General features: G+C 33.7%; 2 protein-coding genes across 2 annotated transcripts; one reads left to right on the top strand and one right to left on the bottom strand.

Annotated features, from left to right (window-relative positions):
* The first annotated feature begins 147 nt into the window (after window positions 1-147).
* LOC112716479 (sister chromatid cohesion protein SCC2) lies at window positions 148-15,344 on the top strand. The gene is made up of 28 exons (XM_025768400.3): window positions 148-812; window positions 1,446-1,555; window positions 2,063-2,199; window positions 2,271-2,361; window positions 2,479-2,735; window positions 4,866-4,973; window positions 5,668-5,779; window positions 6,057-6,156; window positions 6,303-6,489; window positions 6,594-7,025; window positions 7,129-7,643; window positions 7,722-7,932; window positions 8,020-8,070; window positions 8,182-8,340; window positions 8,504-8,671; window positions 9,452-9,751; window positions 9,834-9,986; window positions 10,782-10,951; window positions 11,224-11,317; window positions 11,693-11,854; window positions 11,930-12,034; window positions 12,099-12,332; window positions 12,641-12,774; window positions 12,941-13,231; window positions 13,307-13,733; window positions 14,254-14,346; window positions 14,479-14,604; window positions 14,717-15,344. The coding sequence occupies exons 1-28, from the start codon at window positions 553-555 to the stop codon at window positions 14,942-14,944; spliced, it is 5,415 nt and encodes a 1,804-aa protein (XP_025624185.1). The 5' UTR covers window positions 148-552; the 3' UTR covers window positions 14,945-15,344.
* An 882-nt stretch (window positions 15,345-16,226) lies between these two features.
* On the bottom strand, window positions 16,227-19,730 carry LOC112716481 (biotin carboxyl carrier protein of acetyl-CoA carboxylase 2, chloroplastic). Its single transcript, XM_025768402.3, has 7 exons — window positions 19,328-19,730; window positions 18,297-18,350; window positions 18,026-18,183; window positions 17,382-17,709; window positions 17,039-17,110; window positions 16,718-16,783; window positions 16,227-16,567 (listed from the first exon to the last, which is right to left on the bottom strand). The coding sequence occupies exons 1-7, from the start codon at window positions 19,454-19,456 to the stop codon at window positions 16,544-16,546; spliced, it is 831 nt and encodes a 276-aa protein (XP_025624187.1). The 5' UTR covers window positions 19,457-19,730; the 3' UTR covers window positions 16,227-16,543.
* Window positions 19,731-24,525: the final 4,795 nt, after the last annotated feature.

The following is a 24,525-nucleotide window of genomic DNA, read 5'->3' as shown; positions in this document are numbered from 1 at the left end:
TTATTTTACAAAATAAAATATATTTTTTATCCTTTAAATTTAATAAAAATTTTAAAAATATTTTTAAATTTTTTTATTTGCATCATATTTATTATTGGCAACTAAATTTTAAAAAAATTTAAATATTCACCCCTTGAAAGAAAAAGCAAACAATTTTGTAGCTACAGTTAACCCACCGGCGTGTGTTCCCGTCGCTTCGTCAGGTTAGCTTGCACCGCAATCTTGACAAAACCACCCACAACAAGGAGAATTCCGTAACTTCACCGTTAGCTCTGTTCTCACCCGCATATAAACCAAATCCACTTAGCTAGATACTCCAAAATCATTTTCCCAAACCGGCTCAATTTCCCCGCCAATCGCTTCCCGAATTCTCTTCCCAATCTAACCCTCTCAAGTCTCAAGGCTCACCACTTAGGGTTCACACACTCTTAAGCTTCTACTTCTCTTCACTCTTCACTCAAACCCTAATTCCTTTCAATTTTCCCCAAATTCTACCATTCACCAACCGTATTCGTCACTCCATGCCCTCCCAGAGCTGAGCTGTACCATTTCATGAGTTTTCCAGACACTTCCGGCGCCGCCACCGCCGTGGTGGCGGTCGCATCGTCCGGCCGCCGCGGCATCGGACTTTCGAACACTATCCACTCCGAGGTCGCTCCCTGCCTGCCGCTGCCTTCTCTTCCGGTGTTCTGCGGCTCCTCCGATCGGGACCTCCGCCTAGTTGACTCGCCAGCGATGCTGAACCGTGTCGACGTGCTCGCACAGGCTGGAAAGATCGCTGAGCTGCTCCAGCACACCGATGTGTCGTACTTGTAAGCATTCTTTATTCAGTTTTTGTTCTGCATTATATGCTATCGCTGAGATTGATATTTGAGCTTTGAAGTGGTAGGGAAATGCTATATTAGGTACTGATTTCACGGGGAATATTCGGTGCTTTTGTTTTTTGAATTTGGAATTTGCGAGATGAAGTTAGACGCGCGTGAATTTCCATGCGATTTACTGTAGCCTATGCGATGAATTGTGACTTTTGGTGCTGTACGAGTTTGGCACCTATGTAGTTGAAGTTGTTTAGTTTAAGGCATTCTTGCTGAAGTTTGCAGGTTTATATCACAGGAATATTAGTATTGGACTTAGATTTTGATTGATGCTATTGTTGTTGGTTTGAGTAGAGTTTAATGCTTTACAACTGTTGATTGGTTATTATTATTGTTGTTATTATTTAAACTTCATGGATAGAATATTAGTGAAGAGATAACTGCTTTATGAGCAGTGTGTATTAGTTTATCGTGTTGATTTATGATTAGGCAAATAACTGATATTTAGTTCAGTTATTTTCATGTGTTCATATTAATGTTGTTTTGTTGCTGTTGTGGTCAATTTTGGTTCTGTTACTATTTTTGATGAATTTAATCTAATTTTTATCTATTGTGTTGTGTTTTATATAGAAACTTAAGAGATGATAACGGCAGTGGTTCATATATGTACATTGAGCCATTGGAACTCCATGATGAGGTTCTCAGGTGCAATCCTGAAGCATTTGAATACAGTACCACAGGTAAACACAGTACATGGTTTTCCTTGTGAATGTTACCTTTCCGGATCTATTCCAATCTCATAGGCTTGTTGCTGCTCATTATACTACAATGATTTAAGAGGCTGAGATTTAGGACAGAGTGAAACTGTCCTACATTAAAGACGTTTTTATTTAATGCTCATGAGTCATGAGTTACTGTCAGTTATAACTTTCAAGAGGTTCAACATCACTTGCTAGTTGGTATAGACGTTTATTTTTTTTTGGACATAGCATTGTACTCTGGTCTGTGTAGATGTACAGCATCTTGACTTGGTCTCAATCCCAGTTCAATGGCAGCTTAGCTTCGTGTGTGAAAATGCAATGTACATAAGCAATGTTATTCTTTGGTAAAACTAGAGCTTCGGTTTTTCAAACTAGTCTTGTAATCATGTATCCAGCCAGAGCTTATCTTTGCCTGTGGTTATAATTTTCATTACAAAATTTGATGGTGCTCTGCTTATTGTTTATTGTATTGTTCAAGTTTCTCAGGTCCTGTCAAGGAGCAGATCTCTGGTCGTGCGGTGGGTGAGAAGAAGCTCCGTGAGTCGAGTCTTCCTGGCATAAATCAAACTAAAGAAGACTACAATGCAACCCCTAATCGTCAACATGACCATTTTTCTTCAAATGTATGGATGCAGTTGCTTTGTGCATTTGTTTAGATTTCTATGGTTTGCTGATTCTCAAAATGTTTTGGCAGGACATTTCAACGTTATCTTCCAAAAAATCAAAAGTAAGGAAGAAAGGAGGCGATGGAATTTCTGTAGGGCCCAGTTCTGCCGAGCTTCAAGGTGCTATGGATGATTCCTACGTGTTAATGTTATTTGTGCTCTGTATGTGTATATATGTATGAGTTTTGTATGATCATTTTTATGCGTCTAAACGACTGGTAACTTGTATCATTTTAGATGCAACCATTGGAAGGTTTTGTGAGTTTTTGGAAGACTTATGCAGCAAAGCTGAAGTTCAGACTGATGATCGAGATGAAGCAGAATGGCTGCCATTGTCACTTTCAGATCTTAGATTGCTTGTTAATGAAATAATGTCTATACATGAGAAGAAACTAATGCATATTGTTCCTGTTGAAGTCCTTGTGAGGATACTGAATGTTCTAGATCATCAAATACATAGGGCAGAAGGCCTGTCAATTGAGGATTGTGATAATGTAAGTTACTTATCAACTACTTCATATGCTGAATTTTCATCTTGGAAGTAGCTGACTTAAGAGCTCAATTTTTCTCGGTAAAAATTATTCAAAATCTGACTTGTACACAGTATTGTACTTGGTACTTATCAGAAGTTTGTAACGAAGTAGCTTCTTAAGTATATAGATCAAGCTTCTAAGGTTATGAGCTACAGAGATATGTGGCAAAAGCAGATTGATTAAACAAAGCGTGATACAATAGTTTGGCTTAATCTTAAAAGGGATTGGCAATAATAATACAATGGTAAAATACTAGAGACATGAAACATGCCTGAAGACAACAGTAGTGAGATAATATGTTATCCATAATGAGATTCCTCAAGCAGCAAGACTTCTGATTATTAGGTTTAGGCTTAATCTTAAAGGGATTGGCAATAATAATACAATGGTAAAACACTAAGATGCATGAAACATTTGCCAAAGACAGCCGTACTGAGATAATATGTTATCCATAGTGAGATTCCTCAAGCATCAAGACTTCAGATTATTAGGTCGCTATCACTTCGTTGTTTTTAGATTTTTCCAGTCTAGTAAAATGTAGTTATATATAGTCTCATAGGCTGTAAGGATCGAGGTTGTTTTTATATCACTGCCTAATATGATTATTCATGCAGAACTTTTGCTCTTGAAACATGGTCATCTCATTTTTAAATTTTCTCTGAAATTGAACTTTATTTTTAAAGAATCTGGCAACATGGATTGAATCCTCGAGTCTTGACCTGGTAGAATTGTCTCTAATGCTATGTCAAAGACCAAAATGACATGAAAAATTCGTAGATTTCGGTTCTCGTGTTTCCTCTAATTTCTACATACATTTGACTTTGGTTGGTGAAGTCTAATATTTTTAAGACTCATGGTCATTTGACTGAGGTTTTCTTTATTGTGGAATAAGTCATTTATATAAAATTGTTTTAATTTCTCTAGTGATTCCATTACTGTCTTTTCCAATTGATGTTTGATGGTACCATTCATATTTGCTACATTACATATGCTTCAAGATTTTATGACCCCCCCCCCCCTCCTTCTTCAATTTCCTTTGCTCTTTTAATCTGCTGCTTCCTGCATGCTTTTTAATCAATGGAGAACTCAGATGAATGTTTACTGTGGCTTATTTCCTCATGTTTTTATCAATTCTTGTAGAATAATTTGAAATGCATCATTACCTGTTATGGAACTTGTTCGATTGTTAGGATTTTGTGAGTGTGAAAGGACATGTTATTGGAGAGGAAAAAAGAACAAGTAGAAAGTAGGACTAGACGTTAGGAAGGAAAATATCAGCAACAATAACACTTAACTTTTTTTTTTTGAAAGAAGAATTTCATTAAGACAAAGGGACGAATAATACAAGATAGGGAATAAGAGTTCCTCTATGCAAGAGTAAAACAGAACCAAAAGGGTTATATGTAAAGCAGTTTTTCAATTTCTAAACATGTATGAGGGAAAGTTCTCTATGTTGTACTAATGGGAGTCTGCTTTGAGGAGCTATAGTCAGAGCATGCTACTACACCCATGGATGTAATAACCTAATGCTGAGCTGGCATGGAGAACTTGGGAGAAGGGGAATTCCATTGTGCCATTTTGGGAAATGAGAGATGCTAATGATTGAACAAGTTTTTATCAATTATTGTGTTTGGAATGTTTGAAAAATGCTATTTATATTACCTGGAAATTTTGTATTTAACTCCAACTAACCTGTGCTATTGCTAGACAACGTTTTATCCTCCATGCATCCTCCAAATCTCTGGAGTTTGTTTACAAGAATAGCTTAGAATTGGTTATCTAGAAAAGGGAAAAAGGAAAAAGAATGTCTCCCAACTTGCAGGACACATAAATTGGTCAATTGAAAGAAAAATAAATAAAATGAAGATATTAGGGGAAAAGATAACAAAATTTAATTAGCAACTTTCAGGAAAGAATGTGGATTAGCTAATTGGAAGTTTGATTTTTGATTGAGTTCAATGATGTTGTTTTGATCCATTTGTTCCTGACCTTAATTATTGGGATCCATTTTAAGTAATGTACAGTGATCTCATATTCTTGATTGTCTTATGTTAATCATTGTTGTCACAACCATGTTGTTCTGTGTTTCAGTCAGACTCGGAACTAATTTCATCTATTTTGATCGCATTGGAGTCCATTCATGCTGCACTAGCTGTGATGGCTCACACTGAGATGCCGAAGCAAATTTATAAAGAAGAGGTGTGTTGATTTAGCAAGTTTCAAACAATTGTTATTTTTGATAACTAGAATTTTATAAGAACCCTCCTTAGGTTGAAGCTAGTATATACAGAACGGGCCCCCAGCAGGATAAAAGTGTTGTTATATATTATGGAATCTGTAATTTTTCTTGTGATGATGATGTGCGAAATGTTAGTTCCTTCTGATTATTGATTCTTAATGTGCAATATGAGTTGGTCTGAGAGCATGATTGGGAACCATGAAAAATGTTTCTTTAAAGAAAAAGTCTTTTACCTAAAAATAATCAAGTTTGCATAAAACTGAAAATAGAATATAATCAAAACTAATTTAGTTAAGCTAAACATAGCTTATAAGAAAAAGTTGATTATTTGAAAATTTTAATAATTTTTGCCTATTTGACTTCAAGTATTAAATAGTAAATAATATAAATAATCATTCCATACCCATTTTGGTAATTATACCTTATAAAAAATAATATAAACAATAATTTCATATACCATTTAGAAAATAGCTGTTTTCATACATTCCAAACACACAAGATTATCTTTAAGTCACTTTTTAACGAAGTATCTAAATATAAATTGATTGTTAGACGATCACTTTAAAAAGCGATTATACAAATAAGTGATTATTGAAATAAGTTAAGTTTTTTAATGTTCCAAAACACATCCTAAATGTAATCTATGCCTGTCAGATCATTGAGAGAATTTTGGAGTTTTCCAGGCGTCAAATAATGGATGTTATGTGTGCAAGTGATCCATCGTATCGTGCGTTACACAGACCTAGTGAAAACACTGCATGTGAAGGTTAGTCTTTTTTTCCTTTTTCTTCTGGTTTTTCTTCTTAATAAAGTATTTATTTGCTTTCATGACTGTGCATTTTGGAGAATGGAGATGCTACTGGAAATGCAAGACTTCTTATAAAATTGCATTTTTGACTGTATAGCATATCTGTAGTTAATGATGCATTATAATTCATTTGAAGAATCCTTTGACTGTTGTCCATTGGGCAAGGGAGAGATTAGAAAGAAGTTTTTCTTCTATGTGGTTTGATATTGATACAGCTAATTGTTATGTTCTCCAGTTGATGATTATTATGAAGAAAATGATGCAGAATTTGGTTCGGCAAGCAAGAAACGTCGTACCAGCAAGAGTACAAAGATGAGGAAATCAACATCAAACAGGTGCTACTATTATTATTATTATTATTATTATTATTATTATTATTATTATTATTATTATCATTTAACTTCTTCAATTGGATTGATCTCACATTAGATTTGATAATATACTTTTCTTATTATTATAACTCTGGTCTTCACTTTATTAGGGTTTCTTCTGCTGTGAATACTATCCTTCAGAAATTATGCACTGTTCTTGGATTGCTGAAGGATTTGTTGTTAATTGAGAGGTTATCAGATAGTTGCATTCTTCAACTTGTAAAAACAAGCATTACAACATTCATGGTTGAGAATATCCAGCTTTTGCAGCTGAAGGCAATTGGTTTACTTAGCGCGGTACTGATATTTGTCTTCTATCTTTAAGAGGTTTTCCAATGTTGGCTTCCATGCTTATTTCAGCAACTAATTTTAAAAATCGCTTTTACAACATGATGGCACAGATATTCTATTTATACACACAACATCGCACATATGTGATAGATGAAGTGCTTCAGCTTCTTTGGAAATTACCATATTCAAAACGAGCTATAAGAGCCTACCACATACGCGAGGAAGAGCAAAGACAGATCCAGATGGTTACCGCTTTGCTGATTCAGTTAATTCACTGTAGTGCTAACCTTCCAGATGCTTTAAGACAAGCATCAAGTGGTAATGCTGTGTTGGAAGTCTCGGTTGACCCTAATGATCCAACTAAAGGCCATGAAGCCACAACAGAAGCTTGCTGTCTATTCTGGAGCCGTGTACTTCAGCGGTTTGCAAGTGTGAAGACCCAGGATGCTTCAGAGCTGAAATCCATAATGGAGAATCTTGTTACTGATTTACTCACAACTTTAAATTTGCCCGAGTATCCTGCTTCAGCTCCCATTTTGGAGGTAGCTCTGTGTGTGTGTGTGTGTGTGTGTGTGTGTGTATCTGGATGTATTACTACTGATTTGCTAAATATATCAGATTAGTTTACATTGAGAATTGTTTCAGGTTCTCTGTGTCCTACTACTTCAGAATGCTGGGCCGAAATCTAAGGATGTCTCTGCACGTTCCATGGCTATTGATATTCTTGGTACAATTGCTGCAAGGTTGAAGCGTGATGCTTTGGTTTGTAGCCAGGAGAAGTTCTGGATACTTCAGGATTTACATGGTCAGGATAGTGCTAATCAGCAATATCCAAAAGATTCTTGTTGTGTCTGTATGGATGGCAGTACCGACAATTTATTGATATGCCATGGCTGCCAGAGACCCTTCCACACTGACTGCCTGGGTATTAAAGAACATGAAGTTTCCAACTGGAACTGGTACTGTCAGACATGCATCTGTCATAAGCAACTGCTTGTATTACAGTCATATTGCAATTCCCGGTGTAAGGATGACGTGACAAAGAAACGTAATGCGTCAAAAGATTCTGAAATTTCAAAGCATGAAATTGTTCAACAGTTGCTCTTGAATTACCTTCAAGATGTCACTTCTGCTGATGATATCCATCTGTTCGTTTGCTGGTTTGTACTTGACAGTTCTCCTAATTGACATATTTGAGTTTTATGCAAGCAATGGTAATTCATGTGCATGATGTGCAGGTTTTATCTCTGCCTGTGGTACAAAGATGATCCTAATTGTCAGCGAAAGCCTATATACCACCTTGCTAGAATGAAATCAAGAATCATTGTACGGGACTCTAGTACCATCTCATCCACGTTGACGAGGGATTCAATTAAGAAGATTACTTTAATTTTGGGTCAAAACAGTTCATTTTGTCGAGGGTTTGATAAGATTCTTCACGTGCTTCTGGTTAGTTGATATTCTCCATTTGCATGATTTTCCAAATGAACTGTAATTCATTGTGTTTAATTATTTTTTTTTCTGTTATGTATCCAGGCAAGCCTAAGGGAGAACTCTCCAGTTATCAGGGCTAAGGCTTTACGAGCTGTAAGTCTAGTCAATTTCTAAAAATATACTGCTCTTTTGTGAAAAAGAGTTTGCTTTTTATTGTTTCCTGGCATTTAATTAATTTTTTCTTTCATCTCATATAACGAGCAGGTTAGTATCATTGTAGAGGCTGATCCAGAGGTATTGGGTGATAAACGAGTACAGTCAGCTGTTGAAGGAAGGTTTTGTGACTCTGCAATTTCTGTTAGAGAAGCAGCATTGGAACTTGTCGGCAGGCACATTGCTTCACATCCAGATGTGGGTTTTAAGGTATGTGTCAATGGACTTTTCCTTAATGGTTACAGTTAAAACTGATCTTGCTTTATTATTTTGTTATGAGGACACCTGTAGCCTATATTTTTTTTCTTCCCATCATATTTGGGTTGATGAAGTGTTACAAATTTTAACCAATTTTCTTTCCTGTGTTGTGTAGTATTTTGAAAAGATCGCTGAGAGAATCAAGGATACTGGAGTTAGTGTTCGAAAACGAGCAATAAAACTTATTCGAGACATGTGCAGTTCAAATGTCAACTTCTCTGGCTATACTAGGGCTTGCACAGAAATAATTTCACGCATTAGTGATGATGAGTCAAGTATCCAGGTATTTGCAGTTGCTGCTCGAGTCTTTTTGAGACAAGGCACTAGTATTGTAATTACTTTGTACCTATTTGTCAGCATGGTAATTTATTTATTGAAGTAAGGTAATGTTAGGTTTGTAGGTTTTTCCCCAACATGTTCCTATTAAGCATAAATTTTGATCTATTTTTTAGGATAAAGTATTGTTTTAGTCTCTAACTTTTCAACGAAGTTCTAATTTTTCCTAAGGTTTAAAATGTTCTATTTTTATTCCAAACATATTATTTCATCCTATTTTGGTCTTCTGGTCAAAATTAAAATTTTTTCTTCTAAAAATACCTTTTCCTCTATTATGATTTTCTTCTAAGTAGCAACGAAAGTCATAATTGTAGTGGTTATAGTGGTAGTTGTAGTGATTTGAGAGTGAAAGTAGCAGAAGAATAAGAAAAGTAAGAAGATAATAAATAATAAGAGAAAAAGGGTATATTTAGAAGAAAACGTTTTAATTTTGACCGAAGGATAAAATAGAATGAAATGAAACATTTGGGACAAAAAAAGAACATTTTAAACATTAGGGACGAAGTTGGGACTTAACCATAGGGATTAAAATAATATTTTACCCTTTATATTATTTAAGAAGGATATTAATGGGTAGTTACCTCCTCCTGTATAAATTAGTCACTCATGTTGGAGCCTGCTCTTATTTGTTGCTGTGTCATATGATAGAGTATCTCTATTTATTGTCAATGACTTGAACCTCTTCTGCTGTTTAAGATCTTCCCTTTATCATGCTTTTCATTTGCAGGACCTTGTTTGCAAAACGTTTCATGAGTTCTGGTTTGAGGAGCCTTATGGTTCACAAACTCAGGTCTTTGGAGATGGTAGTACTGTTCCACTCGAGGTGGCTAAGAAAACAGAGCAAATTGTTGAAATGCTCAGGAGAATGCCCAACAATCAACTTCTTGTAACTGTAATAAAGCGCAACTTATCACTTGATTTTTTGCCCCAAGCTGCAAAAGCTGTTGGTGTCAACCCTGTGTCCCTTGCTACAGTGCGTAAGCGCTGTGAGTTAATGTGCAAATGCTTGCTGGAGAAGATATTGCAGGTATGTCGGTGTCTTGATGGTGCGTCTAACATATGTTGGCCTATGTTGATATGGAAGTAATGGAATTTATGTTGACGATCAGGTTGAGGAAATTAATAGCAATGAAGTGGAGGTGCATGCTCTACCATATGTGCTGGCCTTGCATGCATTTTGTCTTGTGGACCCAACTCTCTGTGCACCTGCTTCAAACCCATCCCAGTTTGTTGTTACTTTGCAGCCATATCTTAAAACGCAGGTTAGTACTATCTTCTTCACTTTACTTATTGGTGGAGTCAAGTGTTACTTGGATTCATTTCTCTTGGATTGGGTCAATTACTATTGTGTATATATTGGATAGCAATTTAACTAAACCACCCAGCATTATCATGTCTGTTATTGGGGTAGCTGTTTCAGAATTTGCAGGGCTTATGTACTTATTCGTAATACTCCTCCGTGATCCATAGTAGTCACTGCTAAATTGCGATGTGTCTCAGGAATCCACTATTTGACCATGATTTCAACTGATCTTTAAACTAGGGCCCCTTGTTTCAAGTTTACTGCTGTTCCTTCATTTTCCTAAAATAGAGAAACTGATCACAACTGTTTTGTGAATCCATCCCACTTGTTTCACAAAGGTATCTCAGGATTCTCTGTTCACAATAGCTATTTTGTTTGGCAGCAGTTTTTGAGCTTTGAGTCCTCACAAAAATGCTGTACTTCAGTGTTCTGTCTGAGGTTGTTCAAGCTTTTCTAGCCAAGTTCATCCATGTTTCCTGGCTTCTCCAGCCTTTAAGATCATCATGTATTCCAGCCAGTAACTATGTCATCATCACTATTGTCAACTTATTGTTGATGTTGTATTTATATGATGGTGCTATAAGTGCTAGAACTTCAAAGTATTAGGTGGCGCCAATTGGGATGCTGTATGTGGTTAACAGCTGTGATGTACAGACACTATTTGTATATGTATCTTATATTTGTTTTCAAAATATTAAAAATCTATGGGCCAGGTTGTTTATTGGATCCATTTCTTTATCTTTCTGGTCTTCAGGTTGACAATCGCATGGTTGCACAGCTAGTTGAGAGTATAATCTTTGTAATTGATGCTGTGTTGCCCTTACTTCGGAAGTTACCTCCAAATATTGTTGAGGAGCTAGAGCAAGATTTGAAACATATGATTGTCCGGCATTCTTTCTTGACAGTAGTCCATGCTTGTATCAAGTACGTTTGATGGACTCTGAAACTTATAAATGTGAAACATAGTTTCAAAATATTTTGATTTTGATGTATTAAATTGGTATATTTGAGTAGCTTTCTTATGCAGTAATACCTGTGCATACATGTAACTCTGGTGAAAAAAAATTAGTGCATGACATTTTTTGGGAATGATCGTACTGTTTATGTAGCTAAAACATCTAATGAGAAAAGGCTTTCTGGTTTTTTTGTTTAAAGAAGAGTTTGCTGCAAAGATCTTATTTCAGTTTGCTTAACAGGTGCCTCTGCTCTGTAAGCAACATAGGCAGTAAAGGGGCTGCTGTGGTGGAGCATCTTATTCAGGTCTTCTACAAATGTTTGGACAATAAGCAGGTTTGTTGCAGAATCATGTTGACATATCATCTTTTAGTTAATTGGGTTTATGGGCATGCAAGTTCATGAAGGCTAGTTTCACGAGCTTCAAGTGTACAATTTCTGTTGGACACATATGCTCTTCATTTGAGATACCTTCTCTGCAGGTGTAATGTTAAGTTGATCCTATTCCTATTTCCTCCTGGCCTGAATGGGTATATGATAATCACTAAAGTTGGTGTGTTTTTGTGCCATGGCTTGTTCGCACTATATACTTATCATTGTTTTATTAATTGATTATTATCTTAATCTTTATTAAATTAGTCCCTAAAGGTTGTTAGATTTAATTTTATATAGCATGTGTTATAAAAGTTAACTGTCTCCAATCATTTGCAGCAAGTTGGGCGATCACTCTTTTGTCTTGGATCACTCATTCGATATGGCAATTCTTTGTTGGTAAGCTCAAGCAATAAAGTTATTGATGTCAGAAGGAGTCTTACCTTGTGTATAAAGTTTCTCTCTGAGGAGGATTTTGTTGTTAAGGCTAGATCATTGCAGGTAAGAACTATGCCTTTATCTGGGTTTTTATGTTGGTTCAATCATGAAGTTTGAGATTTTTTGCATCTCTTGTAGGCACTAGGGTTTATTTTAATTGCCAGGCCTGAATACATGTTGGAAAAGGATATTGGAAAGATACTGGAGGGAACATTATCTTCAAATGCTGACATTCGTCTTAAGGTAATATATTTCAACTTGATATATATAGTGCCTCTCTTTGGATACTAAATCAGCCTGATATCAGATTCAAGCATTGCAAAACATGTTGGAGTATCTCCTTGATGCTGAAAGCAAAATGGGAACAGATAAACCTGATGATAACGTAACTGGTTACACAGTTGGAGCTGTGCAGAGTGTACCCGTTGCTGCTGGAGCTGGGGACACAAACATATGCGGGGGTATAATTCAGTTATATTGGGATAATATTTTAGGCAGATGTTTGGATTCCAATGAACAAGTCCGCCAATCAGCTCTGAAGGTCAGTACCTTATAATCCAAATGCTAAGAAAACAAGTAAAATAAGTTGTCTTGAACTAAATGCAGTTAAAAAGGAAATTTTATTGTTTGATGGCTGTTTGGTGCATTATTCCTCCAAGACTGAACATGTGAGAAACTTGGTAGATACTTAGTGAAGGAGTCTAAAGGCAAAGTGTTCGGTTTTGAACCTTCAGTCTCGAGTGTGGATTAGATATCTCATTCCAACTCAATACATGCATTACAGTAAAAGCAGTTGGGTTTTCTTTTGCTTCAATGTACTTAGAACAAAATAATTTGCTAATAATGCAGATAGTTGAAGTTGTGTTGCGCCAAGGTCTTGTTCACCCAATCACTTGTGTTCCATATCTAATAGCACTTGAAACTGATCCTCTGGAGTCAAATGCAAAGCTGGCTCATCATCTCCTAATGAATATGAATGAGAAGTAATCTTCTATATACAATTCTGAATGACAGTAAAGGTCAATGTTAGATATAAAAACCATTCATGAAGTAATCCCTACAAGTTTTAGCTGTTATTGGGAGACACATGCATAGTTTTTATATCTAACAGTCAATGTGGTTGTATTAATAAATAAAAAATCTCTGTAGGTACCCTGCATTTTTTGAAAGTCGTTTGGGTGATGGACTTCAAATGTCATTTATTTTCATGCAATCAATTAGCACTGCTTCTGAAAATGGCAATCAGAAAATCCCATCTAAAATCCCTGTATCTGGAAAAGGGAAACCCGAAACTGTCTCACTAGCTCAAGCAAGACTTGGTGTTTCTAGAATATACAAGCTCATCCGGGGGAACAGGAATTCAAGGAATAAATTTATGTCATCAATTGTGCGAAAATTTGACAATCCAAAGTGGAGCCATTCAGTAATAGCTTTCTTATCGTAAGTATTATTTGTTGCTGTTCTTTCTTTGTATGTAAGTTCTTATTAACCTTTTACCTGGCTTCTTTTTAACAGATACTGCACAGAGGTCCTTGGATTGCTGCCTTTCATTTCCCCTGATGAGCCCCTTTATCTAATATATGCCATCAATCGAATAGTTCAAATTAGGGCTGGGCCACTAGAAGCGAATTTTAAAGCCTGGAGTTCAAGGTTATCAAGAAATGAGAATCAAAGTACACCGAATGGGAATGGAATGTATCAACAGGAGACAGACAAGTCCACTATTATAACCCAAGGAACATCAATGGATTTGAATGGAACATTTCAGCAAAATCTAGATGCTCGTCCAGATTTGAATGACATGAGATCAGTGGATTTAAATGGAACATTCTACCAACAGCCAGATGATACTTTATCGAATAATGGCAGCTCCGAACCAAAGCCGCATGCTGTGGGTTCTGATTATTTTGCCTTCTCAAAAGATGATCTGGAGAGAGTTCAGGTACATCCTGCAGTGATTATTTTATTTATGTCAACAATGTCATGCTGTTTGAGGAAGATTGTTCCTGATGCTAGGCTATGTTTGCCTCTAGAGATATGAGGGGAGTAATTTTGCTCTACTTTAACCTTTAGGGTGGTAAAATTTGCCTTGGAATTTTTTAGTGTAGACTTCCCCGCTTTCTGCAACACCATATTGAGTGTGAATCAACCATCTTTCTGATCACCCGAAAGTAGATGCGAGTTCTTTGGACCCCATTTAGCTGAACTTCTTGTTTCCAGATTTCATAATCATACCAACCCAGAGCATCAGGATTTTAATCCATTAGAGTTTATTCCAAAGGTTTCTTCAGCTGTCATTCTTGTGTTTTAATTTGCATACTGAACTCGCACCGCATGACGGCATGAGTAGGAAATATCCTCCTATTACTGACCTGAACATGAATGCGGATATCTGGGTGATTCATTGTTTATTATTCTGGTCATGTGCTCACCCTCGTATTTTGTTCCTGATCCTTATCCAGGCAGACTGCTTATCAGCAATTGCACTGCAATTTCTCCTAAAATTGAAGAGACATCTGAAAATCATGTATAGTCTCAATGATGCTAGATGTCAGGTATGATTATTTGATGCATCTTGTCATCACTTAGCTACTTTCAAACGTTGCCCATCTTTCAACTAGGATGGGGGGATTAGATAGGAAGCTAACTGTCCTCTTGACCATTATGGTGCTTTTTATTTTGTTCAGGCATATTCACCAACTGAACAGCCAAAACCTGGAGAAGTTATCTCCAGACAGAATATCCCATTCAATATTAGTGAAACTCAGTTCAGCGTGCCTTCAAATCCACAAGAATTAATACAGAGATACCAGGTATTGTTGCTTGAGCCAAATGTTTTTCTTTCATGTGCTTGTGAGCTTGTTGCACCTGATTAGTTTTGAGTGTTTCTTAAGCCATTATTTCTCATACATATGTTGCCCCCAGGAATTTAAGTATGCATTGAGGGAAGATACGGTGGATTATTCACTGTACACTGCAAATATAAAACGGAAGCGACCTACACCCAGAAAAGTTCGGAGATCTGCACCCATGGCTAGTGGGGACTTAGAGGATGATGATGATGATGATGATGATTGGGGTGGTGGAATGCGCAAGATAACAAGTAGTGGTGGCCGTAGAGCTAACCTTAGAAGCAGCAGTAGGCAATATTGATAGATGTAAGTACATGATAGATAGGCTAACTTGTACATTGAATAGGAAGGGAGAAAAGAAAAATAGAGTAGGATGAGTGTCAACAGAATAGAGTTGAGGAAACAGAGTAGGAAAGCTGGGCCTGGAGTACTCCTCGCCTTTTTACAAGACTCTCATTTTTTGTCTGTTTCCTTTATATTTGCTTCATATTATAGTATAGTGGCTGCATTCTTTTATTGGTAAAAATTCAACTTGGTCGTTCACCCTTTCCTTGTGATTTTGTTCTGCTGTTAGTAAGTTGGAAGATTCGAGTCAAACTAGCAGTTGATTTTCCAGACAAGTAACAATTTGATCATCAGTTACTAACTAAGAAAGAAAACAAAGATGCTTCAGTACAATCACACAACGTATTTCCTCACAATTTTCATTGATTGCTTTCAATTTTTTGGTTGGGTTTAATATTCTTTAATGTTTGCTTTGATACCTCGGTGAGGATCGCGTTTATTAGATCGCGTCTATTATCAATTTCACGCAGTAGCTTAATCTTTAATTGAATCCTTAAATTTCGCTGGATAATATTTGATGGTATTTATGCTCAGTTTCCTTTTACCATAATGCCGAGCTCTATGGATACAAATTGTACATACCACAAAATGAATTGCCCCATAGCGTATTTAGTGAGTAGCCTGGAAAATAGGAATCTTTACAATCGTTCATTCTTTGTTTTATATTTAACTTATAAAAAGAAATGCGTGGTTGTAAAGTTTCTCGAAATATGGATTAAATATATTCTTAACATCCAATAACTCCAATTATACAGTGCTCGGGTCATTCTTGATGGAATTTAAAGTAACATTCGTTTTCAGTGAACATACTCATCCGTCAATGCAAAGAGAGAGAATAATGATCGTTATGTGCAAAGTTTGTAGGAAAAGACTACTGGCATCCTTTTAGAAATAGAAAGACTACTTTTGATATAATATTCAAGTATTCACGTTAGAAATTTTACACAATTAGTAGTCAAAGCTCAGCTTGCTTTCTCTTTTTTTTTTTTTTTGTCGTCTTTACAACACAACACACCCTCTCACACTACATCGGATGTAGTTGTTCGGGAGGGCATATGATATGCCACTTGAACCAAGCTTCCAACCAAATCTCAGCTTTTAAAATCTCGACATGGTATTAAGACCAAGTAAAATATAAAATCGTGCTACAGAAGTACAGATGGATGGGCTACGGATTTGTTGCATGTTGAGTATTTGATATAGAAAGATGCTATATAACAAACATAACAGCCAACAGATACATAGAAAGAACCCATCAATAATCAAATGCATAAAAGCTTCAACACTACAAATATCAAAACTGCTTATAACTACATATTCGAATATTCCATTCTGATATATTATGCGGTGCTTTTATGTCTAAAATATCTCTAAAAATATGAAGAGGTGTGCGGGCGAAAGGGACTAAGAAGCTAAAGTTTTCTCAAGAAGTGACAAAATAGTATGATTCAAGTTCAACAAATTTCTCACCAACAGAAAACCTCAAAACATCAAATCCTATGCTATCCAACAGGAAACATCCCCATCACCTTGGAACTAACATCCGTTCCGATACTCACGGAGCTATTACAAGGAGAGGCTGCATAGATGACAAGAATTTTAATTAGAAAATTCAAGAATAGAGCTTGTAGATGTGCTGCCATATGAGAGAGAGAGAGAGAGAGAGAGAGAGAGAGAGAGAGAGAGAGAGAGAGAGAGAGAGAGAGAGAGAGAGAGAGAGAGAGAGTACCGTGTCTACACTGACTGGTTTCCCATCTTCAACTAGTATCTCAGTTATTGTTCCTGTTTGATCAGCCTGCCATCAAAACAAGCAAAGAATTAGAGTGCTATAATTTGGCTACACGAGATGGAATTCAAAACACTTTACCAAGTAAATGCTATAATTAGAGTGCCTTGTATTATAGATTTCAGTATATTACTATATGGAAGTGGTTAACTAAAACAATAATGAGATACAAGTAGTACAAAATAAATGGGGAAGCAAACAAGAAATCAAAAAAGGGAATGATTCGTGGGAATAAACAAGAAAACAAACAAATAATATGCGTACCTCGATTTCATTCATCAGTTTCATGGCCTCAATAATGCATATAACCTGTCCTTTTTGTACTTTATCTCCCACCTAAAGCAGAAGCGAAAATTATTAATGCAGAACTAATGTCCTTGATACCATGTATTGCTTTGTAGATGGCATGTGACATCTATTTGACATCACTTTGATCCTCAAAAAATGCATGCGACAGCTATTTGAGATTTTCTTTTTTATGAATTTATTTGATATCACATGTATCTTTCAAGAACTAAAACGATGTCACATGGATCTTTCAGGAAAAGCTATTGTCACATGTAACTTTGAGGGACCAAATTGATATTGAAGTGTGGTGCTGCTGTACCTTGACAAATGGAGGTTCACCAGGAGCTGGACTCCTATAAAAGGTTCCCGCCATTGGACATTTCAGCGGTGGGTGACCTGATGTGCTTGTTTTTCCAGGGGAAGGTAAGGCAGGTGCTGCTTTTGCAGGTGGAGAGCTTGCAGGAGTGGAAGATGCTGCCGCTGGTGGCGGTGGAGGTGGCAGAGAAGGATATGCAGCATAATGCATTGGTGCTGATGCCGGGGCTATAACCTGGGAAGGAGGCTCCAAAGCTTCCTTTTTCCTTATCATGAGCTCACAATCTGACTGTTTAAGTTGCAATTCCACAATATCTCTGGAATCTACAAGCCTACCAATGAAAATAACATCATATAAGAACAATTGAAACAATTCATGTCCTAAATTAGATAGGACTTAATTTTTTTGTATTGTAACTATGTAAGTATAACAAGTTTTATATAGGCATCCGAACATATATTGCCACATAATCAAAAGTAACTACCTTGATACCTTATTACTTAAATGGTCATCTAAACGAATGAATTTGATTAGGTGACAGGGTAAAACTTTTTGAACTATTAGCACATCATAATTAAACTCAAATAGATATGCAGATAGAGAAAGGGTCACGCAATTTCATGCAGGGTGTGGCGACTTAGTCTTACTTTACAAGGTCAGCCACTTGAGCCATGAATGCAGAAACCAAAGATGGATCTGTGGTAGTGCCACCGGGTTTCCCATTCTGGTCTTCTTTCTCATTTGGTGCGGCGACTTTAGGTCCACTGACCAATACAGGTGCAGAGTTTTCAATAGTAGTAACAGCCTATGTTGCACAAATCATGGTAATTAATGTGAAATGAACTTGATCTCAAGTCATCAAGAACATAATTTAACAATAGGATGACAATTTTCGTCCGAATTAAAAGTGAAACTAACCTCACGGCGTTGTGCTTGAAGCTTCTGGACAGAAAATTGCTTCCCATTAAGGCACTGCAGGAAATAATAGTAAATCGAAAAAAAGGATTAACAAGAAAAATTGAAAAATAAATAAATAAAAGTAATTGCAAAGCATTTGACACATTGATTATTATTAATCAGTGGATAAGTACCATACCACTTTTACGAAAATGAAATTTTATCAATGGATGAACTCTGAATTTCTCAGCACATAGGAAATTAGTGGCATCCAATAAAATGAATATAATGAATTTCTATCTAAAAGGGAAAAAATGCTGAAAATCTTCAATTGTAGTCTCCCATTAAGGGAAATTAACTATATATGAAAGCATTAACATGCACATAATAAAAACTTATACACATTCTAAAATATACTCATGCATTGATGCATATTTGACTATTAGAAATATTATTCATATGTCACCTCCTATCAGCTTAAGTTTTTTGGACAAGTGATTTCAAGGCATTGCCAATTTTTATGATAGAAATGCTTGAATATTGCTGCAGCTATTGTCCGAAAAACATTAGTCACCTTAGCAGAATTGCCTCTAAGATCTAACATATTGCTATTTTTTCTATATCTATAACTTGGTATTAAAGTAGGCCTTTTTATGCTCAGAACTAATTCTGTCATGAAAACAGAGAAAATGAAAAGAAAATCAATCAATTATTAAGGTGCTTGCCCTTTCTTCAGTACTAAAATAAACCAGATGATCAAAACACCTGAAAATATAATCCAAGAAAAGCTATGGAATCTGTATATAACAATACATATCGTATGTAAAATGTTAGATGCTGGGGGAAAAAATAGCAACAGGAAGTTAAGGGGAAAAAAAAAGAAAGGAAAAGATGAAGCAATATCATTTTAGCTTTTAAAGGACCAGCACCACAGAAACTACATTGGAATTCGCTGAGTATATTTTTTGCTGAAAATAATAATATAATAAGGGTGTTAACAATTCAAAACGAGATCCGTTTTACATTCTACACAAATAAGAAATCAACCATACCCGAATCCCAGATGAAGCTGACTCAGCAGCCAAAGATCCAAACGAGAGAGATGGCTTGAAGAGCTTCTGGGAATTCAATCCCAAAGAAGGAGAAGGGCACTTGGGACATGGGACCGTGAAAGAAGCCATTTTTTGGAACCAACCCCCACAAAAATAAAAAACCAAGCTTTCTTATTGTTTGCCAAAAGGGGTGCTTGATCTGCAAGGAATGGCGCAAATGGCGATGTGGGTCGGTAGAGAATATAAGCTTGGAGGCGTTAAGATCCAAGAAGGGTGAATATTGGAACCTGGGAAGAGAAGAAGAAGGCAAATTGTGAAATGTGAAATGTGAAATGCGGAGTGGATGGAGAATACAAAGATGTGTGTTTTAGAGAGACAAGTGGATTTTGTTTACGAGAGAAATAAAATTTGAACTTAGATATATTTTTATAATATAAAAAAATTTTATTCTTAATTTTTTACAATCACTTTAAATATTAAAAATAAAAATAGAGAAATATTAGAAACTAATAATTTTTATCAATATTGGTCAATATTTTAAACTAGTACTTTATTTTTATATTATTAAAATTTAAAATTTAAAATTTAAATTTAAGTATAAAAATACTTTAATATTTTTATTGGCTAAATATTGATAGAAAATAATAAATTGTGTTGGTCATATAATATTATTCTAAAAATTATAAAAAAAATATACATAAAAATAGTATATATAATACTTTTTATTATACGTATGAATTTAATTTTTATAAATATGTTATAAAATATGTATTATTATATTAATAAAAATAATTAATTTTCAAATTTATTATTTAGTAGATCATATAAATATATTTTATTTCCTTTTTGGTTAGGGTACTTACTGAGTTACTTTGGCCTTCGATGATTACGATGCAACCATCAATGTCATGCAGTTTAAAGTTAACAAACATGGTACAAAGAATAAAATCATGTGTCATGGTCTCAAGTCATTGCTTTTGCATCAGCATTTGTATCAGAGACATGTTTTGGTGTTTCCCTCCAACGAATCCATGTGTAACAGCCAACAACATCAGCATTGGATTGTTCGTCTTCCTGATCCAAAGGTCATGGCTACTTCTACGTTGAAACAATCAAGGGCTGTAACTGTAAGTGGCCGATTTGTTTGGTCTAACATTTTGGAGAAATATCTTTTAAAATAAGTTAAAACTTACGTAAAATTAATATTTAAAATTATTTAATAAATTTAATTAAATTATTATTTAATATTTTTTTATTATTAATTTCATATAAAAATAATTATATGTGAATCTTTATCTTTAAAATAATAAAAATTATAAAATAACAATTTAAATAGTCATGATTAAATTTATAATTTTTGTTATGTATAAATCTTATATCTTAATTTTAAAATTAATTATATTTTCACTTTTTTTTATTTCACTAACTTTGTTCTTAATCCCACATTTTAAGTGTTTCCTTATTTGGACATAAGTTGAGTTAGTTCAATAAAATTATTTAAATTTATAATTCTTTGAATAGTTTTGTCAAAAATTTTAAATAATCTGTCCAACTAATTCAATCTTTTATGAATATTATGATAATTTTAATTTTTTATAGTTAAAATAGTTAATATTCAATTTTTTATATTTAAAATAGTAGTTTATTTTAAATTATATAAAAATTTGCAAGCCAACTCAAACTTATAAATCCGCTCGAATAACATAATCATATTCAATATATATAATCTAATTATCTATCAATTATAGTTTATGTGCTCCAACAAAATCATATACAAACATATTACTGTGAAATTTTATATAAAAAGTATTAATATATAGATATGTTGTTCTCTTCTATCATAAATAATTTAATTGGATGTATCACATTCTAGTTTAACCCATTAAATTTTGTATTTTTTGGCTATAACTCAGCTCAAGTAAACTTATAAATTGAAATCTGATTAAAACTAAATAAACACATTTTATATTAAGAGTATGTAGAATATGTATTTTGCTCTCTTAACTGACTTATCCAATAAAATCAAATAATCACGTGTCAACTCAAATTGGCACAGAAATTTTTTCACAAATTTCTCTACACAAATCCCAAACGAATTACTAAAACACAGTTACCGCATGATCAGCCATAACACTTCAAAACAGTTACAAAAATGCTGATAATCGTTTCAAGGCTCAGGATTCGGTGGTCCCAGAACCTTTGGACCACTTAATGGTCCCATTAGAAAACATGTTTTTAGAGTGTTTTTAACAATTGCTACATAGTCCTTGAACTAATTTTAATTACAAACTAACCCCATATATTTTATTTAATTATAAAACTGTTTTTTATTTTATAAATTATTATTTTATTAATTATCTATTATATTTATTAATAATCAAATACACAAAAACAACCAATTATATCTTCCATTGATCCTAATAAAGCTTTTGGCAATTCCAATCGATTAAAATATTAAATTTGATCTCGTGACGTTCGTCCATGGCTTCTAAATCGTGTTTCCTTGAAATTCAATCGATTGGTTTATCAAAACAATCCATTGAATTGTAACTCAATCGATTGAATTACAGTGTATCACAAAACAATCGATTGAAAGTTGTAAGGTAGAATGGTTTTCGCTTAAACCAATCGATTGTTTATACTTTCCAATCGAATGAATGCCCAAAAACAATCGATTGAATTTATGAAAACAACATGAATTTGCCAAATACAATCGATTGGAAAGTGATGACATTGAAGTTTTAGTCAAATTCAATCGATTGGTAATGTAATCCAATCGATTGAAAGGTGATGAAGTTGAATTTTTTGCCAACTTCAATCGATTGGTAATGCTACCCAATCGATTGAAATGTGTCCTGTGCCTATTTCAATCTTATTATCTTTTTAGAAATTATCTTATTATTCATCTATCTTATCTTTAAAATTCTATCTTCAATTTTTGCTGTTTTATTTTGATGTAGATAAACTAATATTATCTTTTCTTTAACCCATGACAGAATGTAATCACCGTTAAGATATGGTAATGTAATCGATTGGTTTATTATTATTATTATTATTATTATTATTATTATTATTATTGAGTGAATATATATATATATATATATATATATATATATATCTAATGAATAAATTTATTATTATTTTTATCTAGAAAATACAAAAAATCATGGTATAATATTATTATGTAATTAATAATAATAATAAATAAAATTATTAGAGATTATTTTACAAAAAATTCAAGGTTAAAACTATTTGATATTTTTATATTTAATATAATCAAAAGATGTACTATTTTTAAAAAAAATATTTGTATTAAAAAAATATGTATTTAATATAAATTCAAATTAAAATATTTTTTTAATACATATTTTTTAATACAAACATATATATTTTTTTACATATGACATCTTTTGATTATATTAAATACAAAAATATCAAATGGTTTTAATTTTAAATTTCTTATAAAATAATCTCTAATAATTTTATTATTATTATTATTATTATTATTATTATTGAGTGAGTATATATATATATATATATATATATATTTAATGGATAAATTTATCATTATTTTTGTCCAAAAAATACAAAAAATGTAGTATAATATTATTGTGTAATTAATAATAATAATAATAATAATAATTTTATTTTATTTTTGGACGGGAGACTATTATGTCTAACAAAGAAAAACGTTGGGGATTGATTTGTATATTAGTTTTTCTTGGGACTAAAATGTCCGTTTTTAAAATCTTTGGGGACTGATCTGGGTAATTACACTGCCGGAAAATGAACTGTGGACTAATTTGTCTGCCGGAGTAAAACCTTGGGGATTAATCTGTGTATTAATTTTCCTTGGGGACTAAAATGTCCGATTCTAAAATCCTCAGGGACTGATTTGGGTAATTACTCTAAATTAAATTATTGAAAAACTTACTTATTATAAAAGAAGTTAAGCATATTTCTTGATTATAAGAATACATATAATTCACTTTTGAATGTAATCAAAATAAATATAAATTTATTTAATTTTTTTAAAATTTACATTAATATTAAGGAAAAGATAAGATTAGTTTATCTATATCAAAATAAAACAGCAAAAATTGAAGATAGAATTTTAAAGATAAGATAGATGAATAATAAGATAATTTCTAAAAAGATAACAAGATTGAAATAGGCGCAGAACACATTTCAATCGATTAGGTAGCATTACCAATCGATTGAAGTTGGCAAAAAATTTAACTTCATCACCTTCCAATCGATTGGATTACATTACCAATCGATTGAATTTGGCTAAAACTCCAATGTCATCACTTTCCAATTGATTGTATTTGGTAAATCCATGTTGTTTTCGTGAATTCAATCAATTGAGTAACAAAAACAATCGATTGTTTTTGGGCATTCATTCGATTGGAAAGTATAAACAATCGATTGGTTTAAGCGAAAACCATTCTACCTTACAACTTTCAATCGATTGTTTTGTGATACACTGTAATTCAATCGATTGAGTTACAATTCAATCGATTGTTTTGATAAACCAATCGATTGAATTTCAAGGAAACACAATTTAGAAGCCATGGACGAACGTCACAAGATCAAATTTAATATTTTAATGGATTGGAATGGCCAAAAGCTTTATTAGAATCAATGGTGGATATAATTGGTTGTTGTTTTTGTATTTGATTGTTAATAAATATAATATATAATTAATAAAATAATAATTTATAAAATAAAAAATAGTTTTTATAATTAAATAAAATATATGGGGTTAATTTGTAATTAAAATTAGTTCAAGGACTATGTAACAATTGTTAAAAACACTCTAAAAACATGTTTTCTAATGGGACCATTAAGTGGTCCAAAGGTTCTGGGACCACCGAATCCTGAGCCTCGTTTCAAATACAACAACTTTATAAATATAAGTGATTCACTAGATCATAGGTACGTTATTCACTCTGAATATCATTCTTATTATTCATACTCTTACTGACTTGTGCCTTTGCAGGTGTTCATCGTCGCGCTTTTTAGAGGAAGCCGACACATAACCCACTTGGTCTGAGAAGAGACAACTTTGAACTTGTAACTCAATTAGCTCTACCTTAAAATCGACTATCCACGGAAGAACATTTTTAATAAAATAAAAGATATTATAATTTAAAAATGTCAAAAATAAAAATGAATGCATTATCATATATTTAGCA

Source organism: Arachis hypogaea, chromosome 10 (assembly GCF_003086295.3).
Source record: "Arachis hypogaea cultivar Tifrunner chromosome 10, arahy.Tifrunner.gnm2.J5K5, whole genome shotgun sequence".
Lineage (NCBI taxonomy): Eukaryota > Viridiplantae > Streptophyta > Magnoliopsida > Fabales > Fabaceae > Arachis > Arachis hypogaea.
This window is presented reverse-complemented; position numbering and strand designations above follow the sequence as displayed.

Bases quoted from the DNA above. Each gene is read 5' to 3' on its own strand.
- LOC112716479 (XM_025768400.3), top strand. From the start codon at position 553: ATGAGTTTTCCAGACACTTCCGGCGCCGCCACCGCCGTGGTGGCGGTC. The intron at 8,071-8,181 runs GTAAGTCTAGTC...TATAACGAGCAG, and splicing joins GGGCTAAGGCTTTACGAGCT to GTTAGTATCATTGTAGAGGC. The intron at 14,347-14,478 runs GTATGATTATTT...TATTTTGTTCAG, and splicing joins TCAATGATGCTAGATGTCAG to GCATATTCACCAACTGAACA.
- LOC112716481 (XM_025768402.3), bottom strand. From the start codon at position 19,456: ATGGCTTCTTTCACGGTCCCATGTCCCAAGTGCCCTTCTCCTTCTTTG. The intron at 18,351-19,327 runs GTATGGTTGATT...TATTTCCTGCAG, and splicing joins CAGCTTCATCTGGGATTCGG to TGCCTTAATGGGAAGCAATT. The intron at 18,184-18,296 runs GTTAGTTTCACT...TGTGCAACATAG, and splicing joins TTCAAGCACAACGCCGTGAG to GCTGTTACTACTATTGAAAA.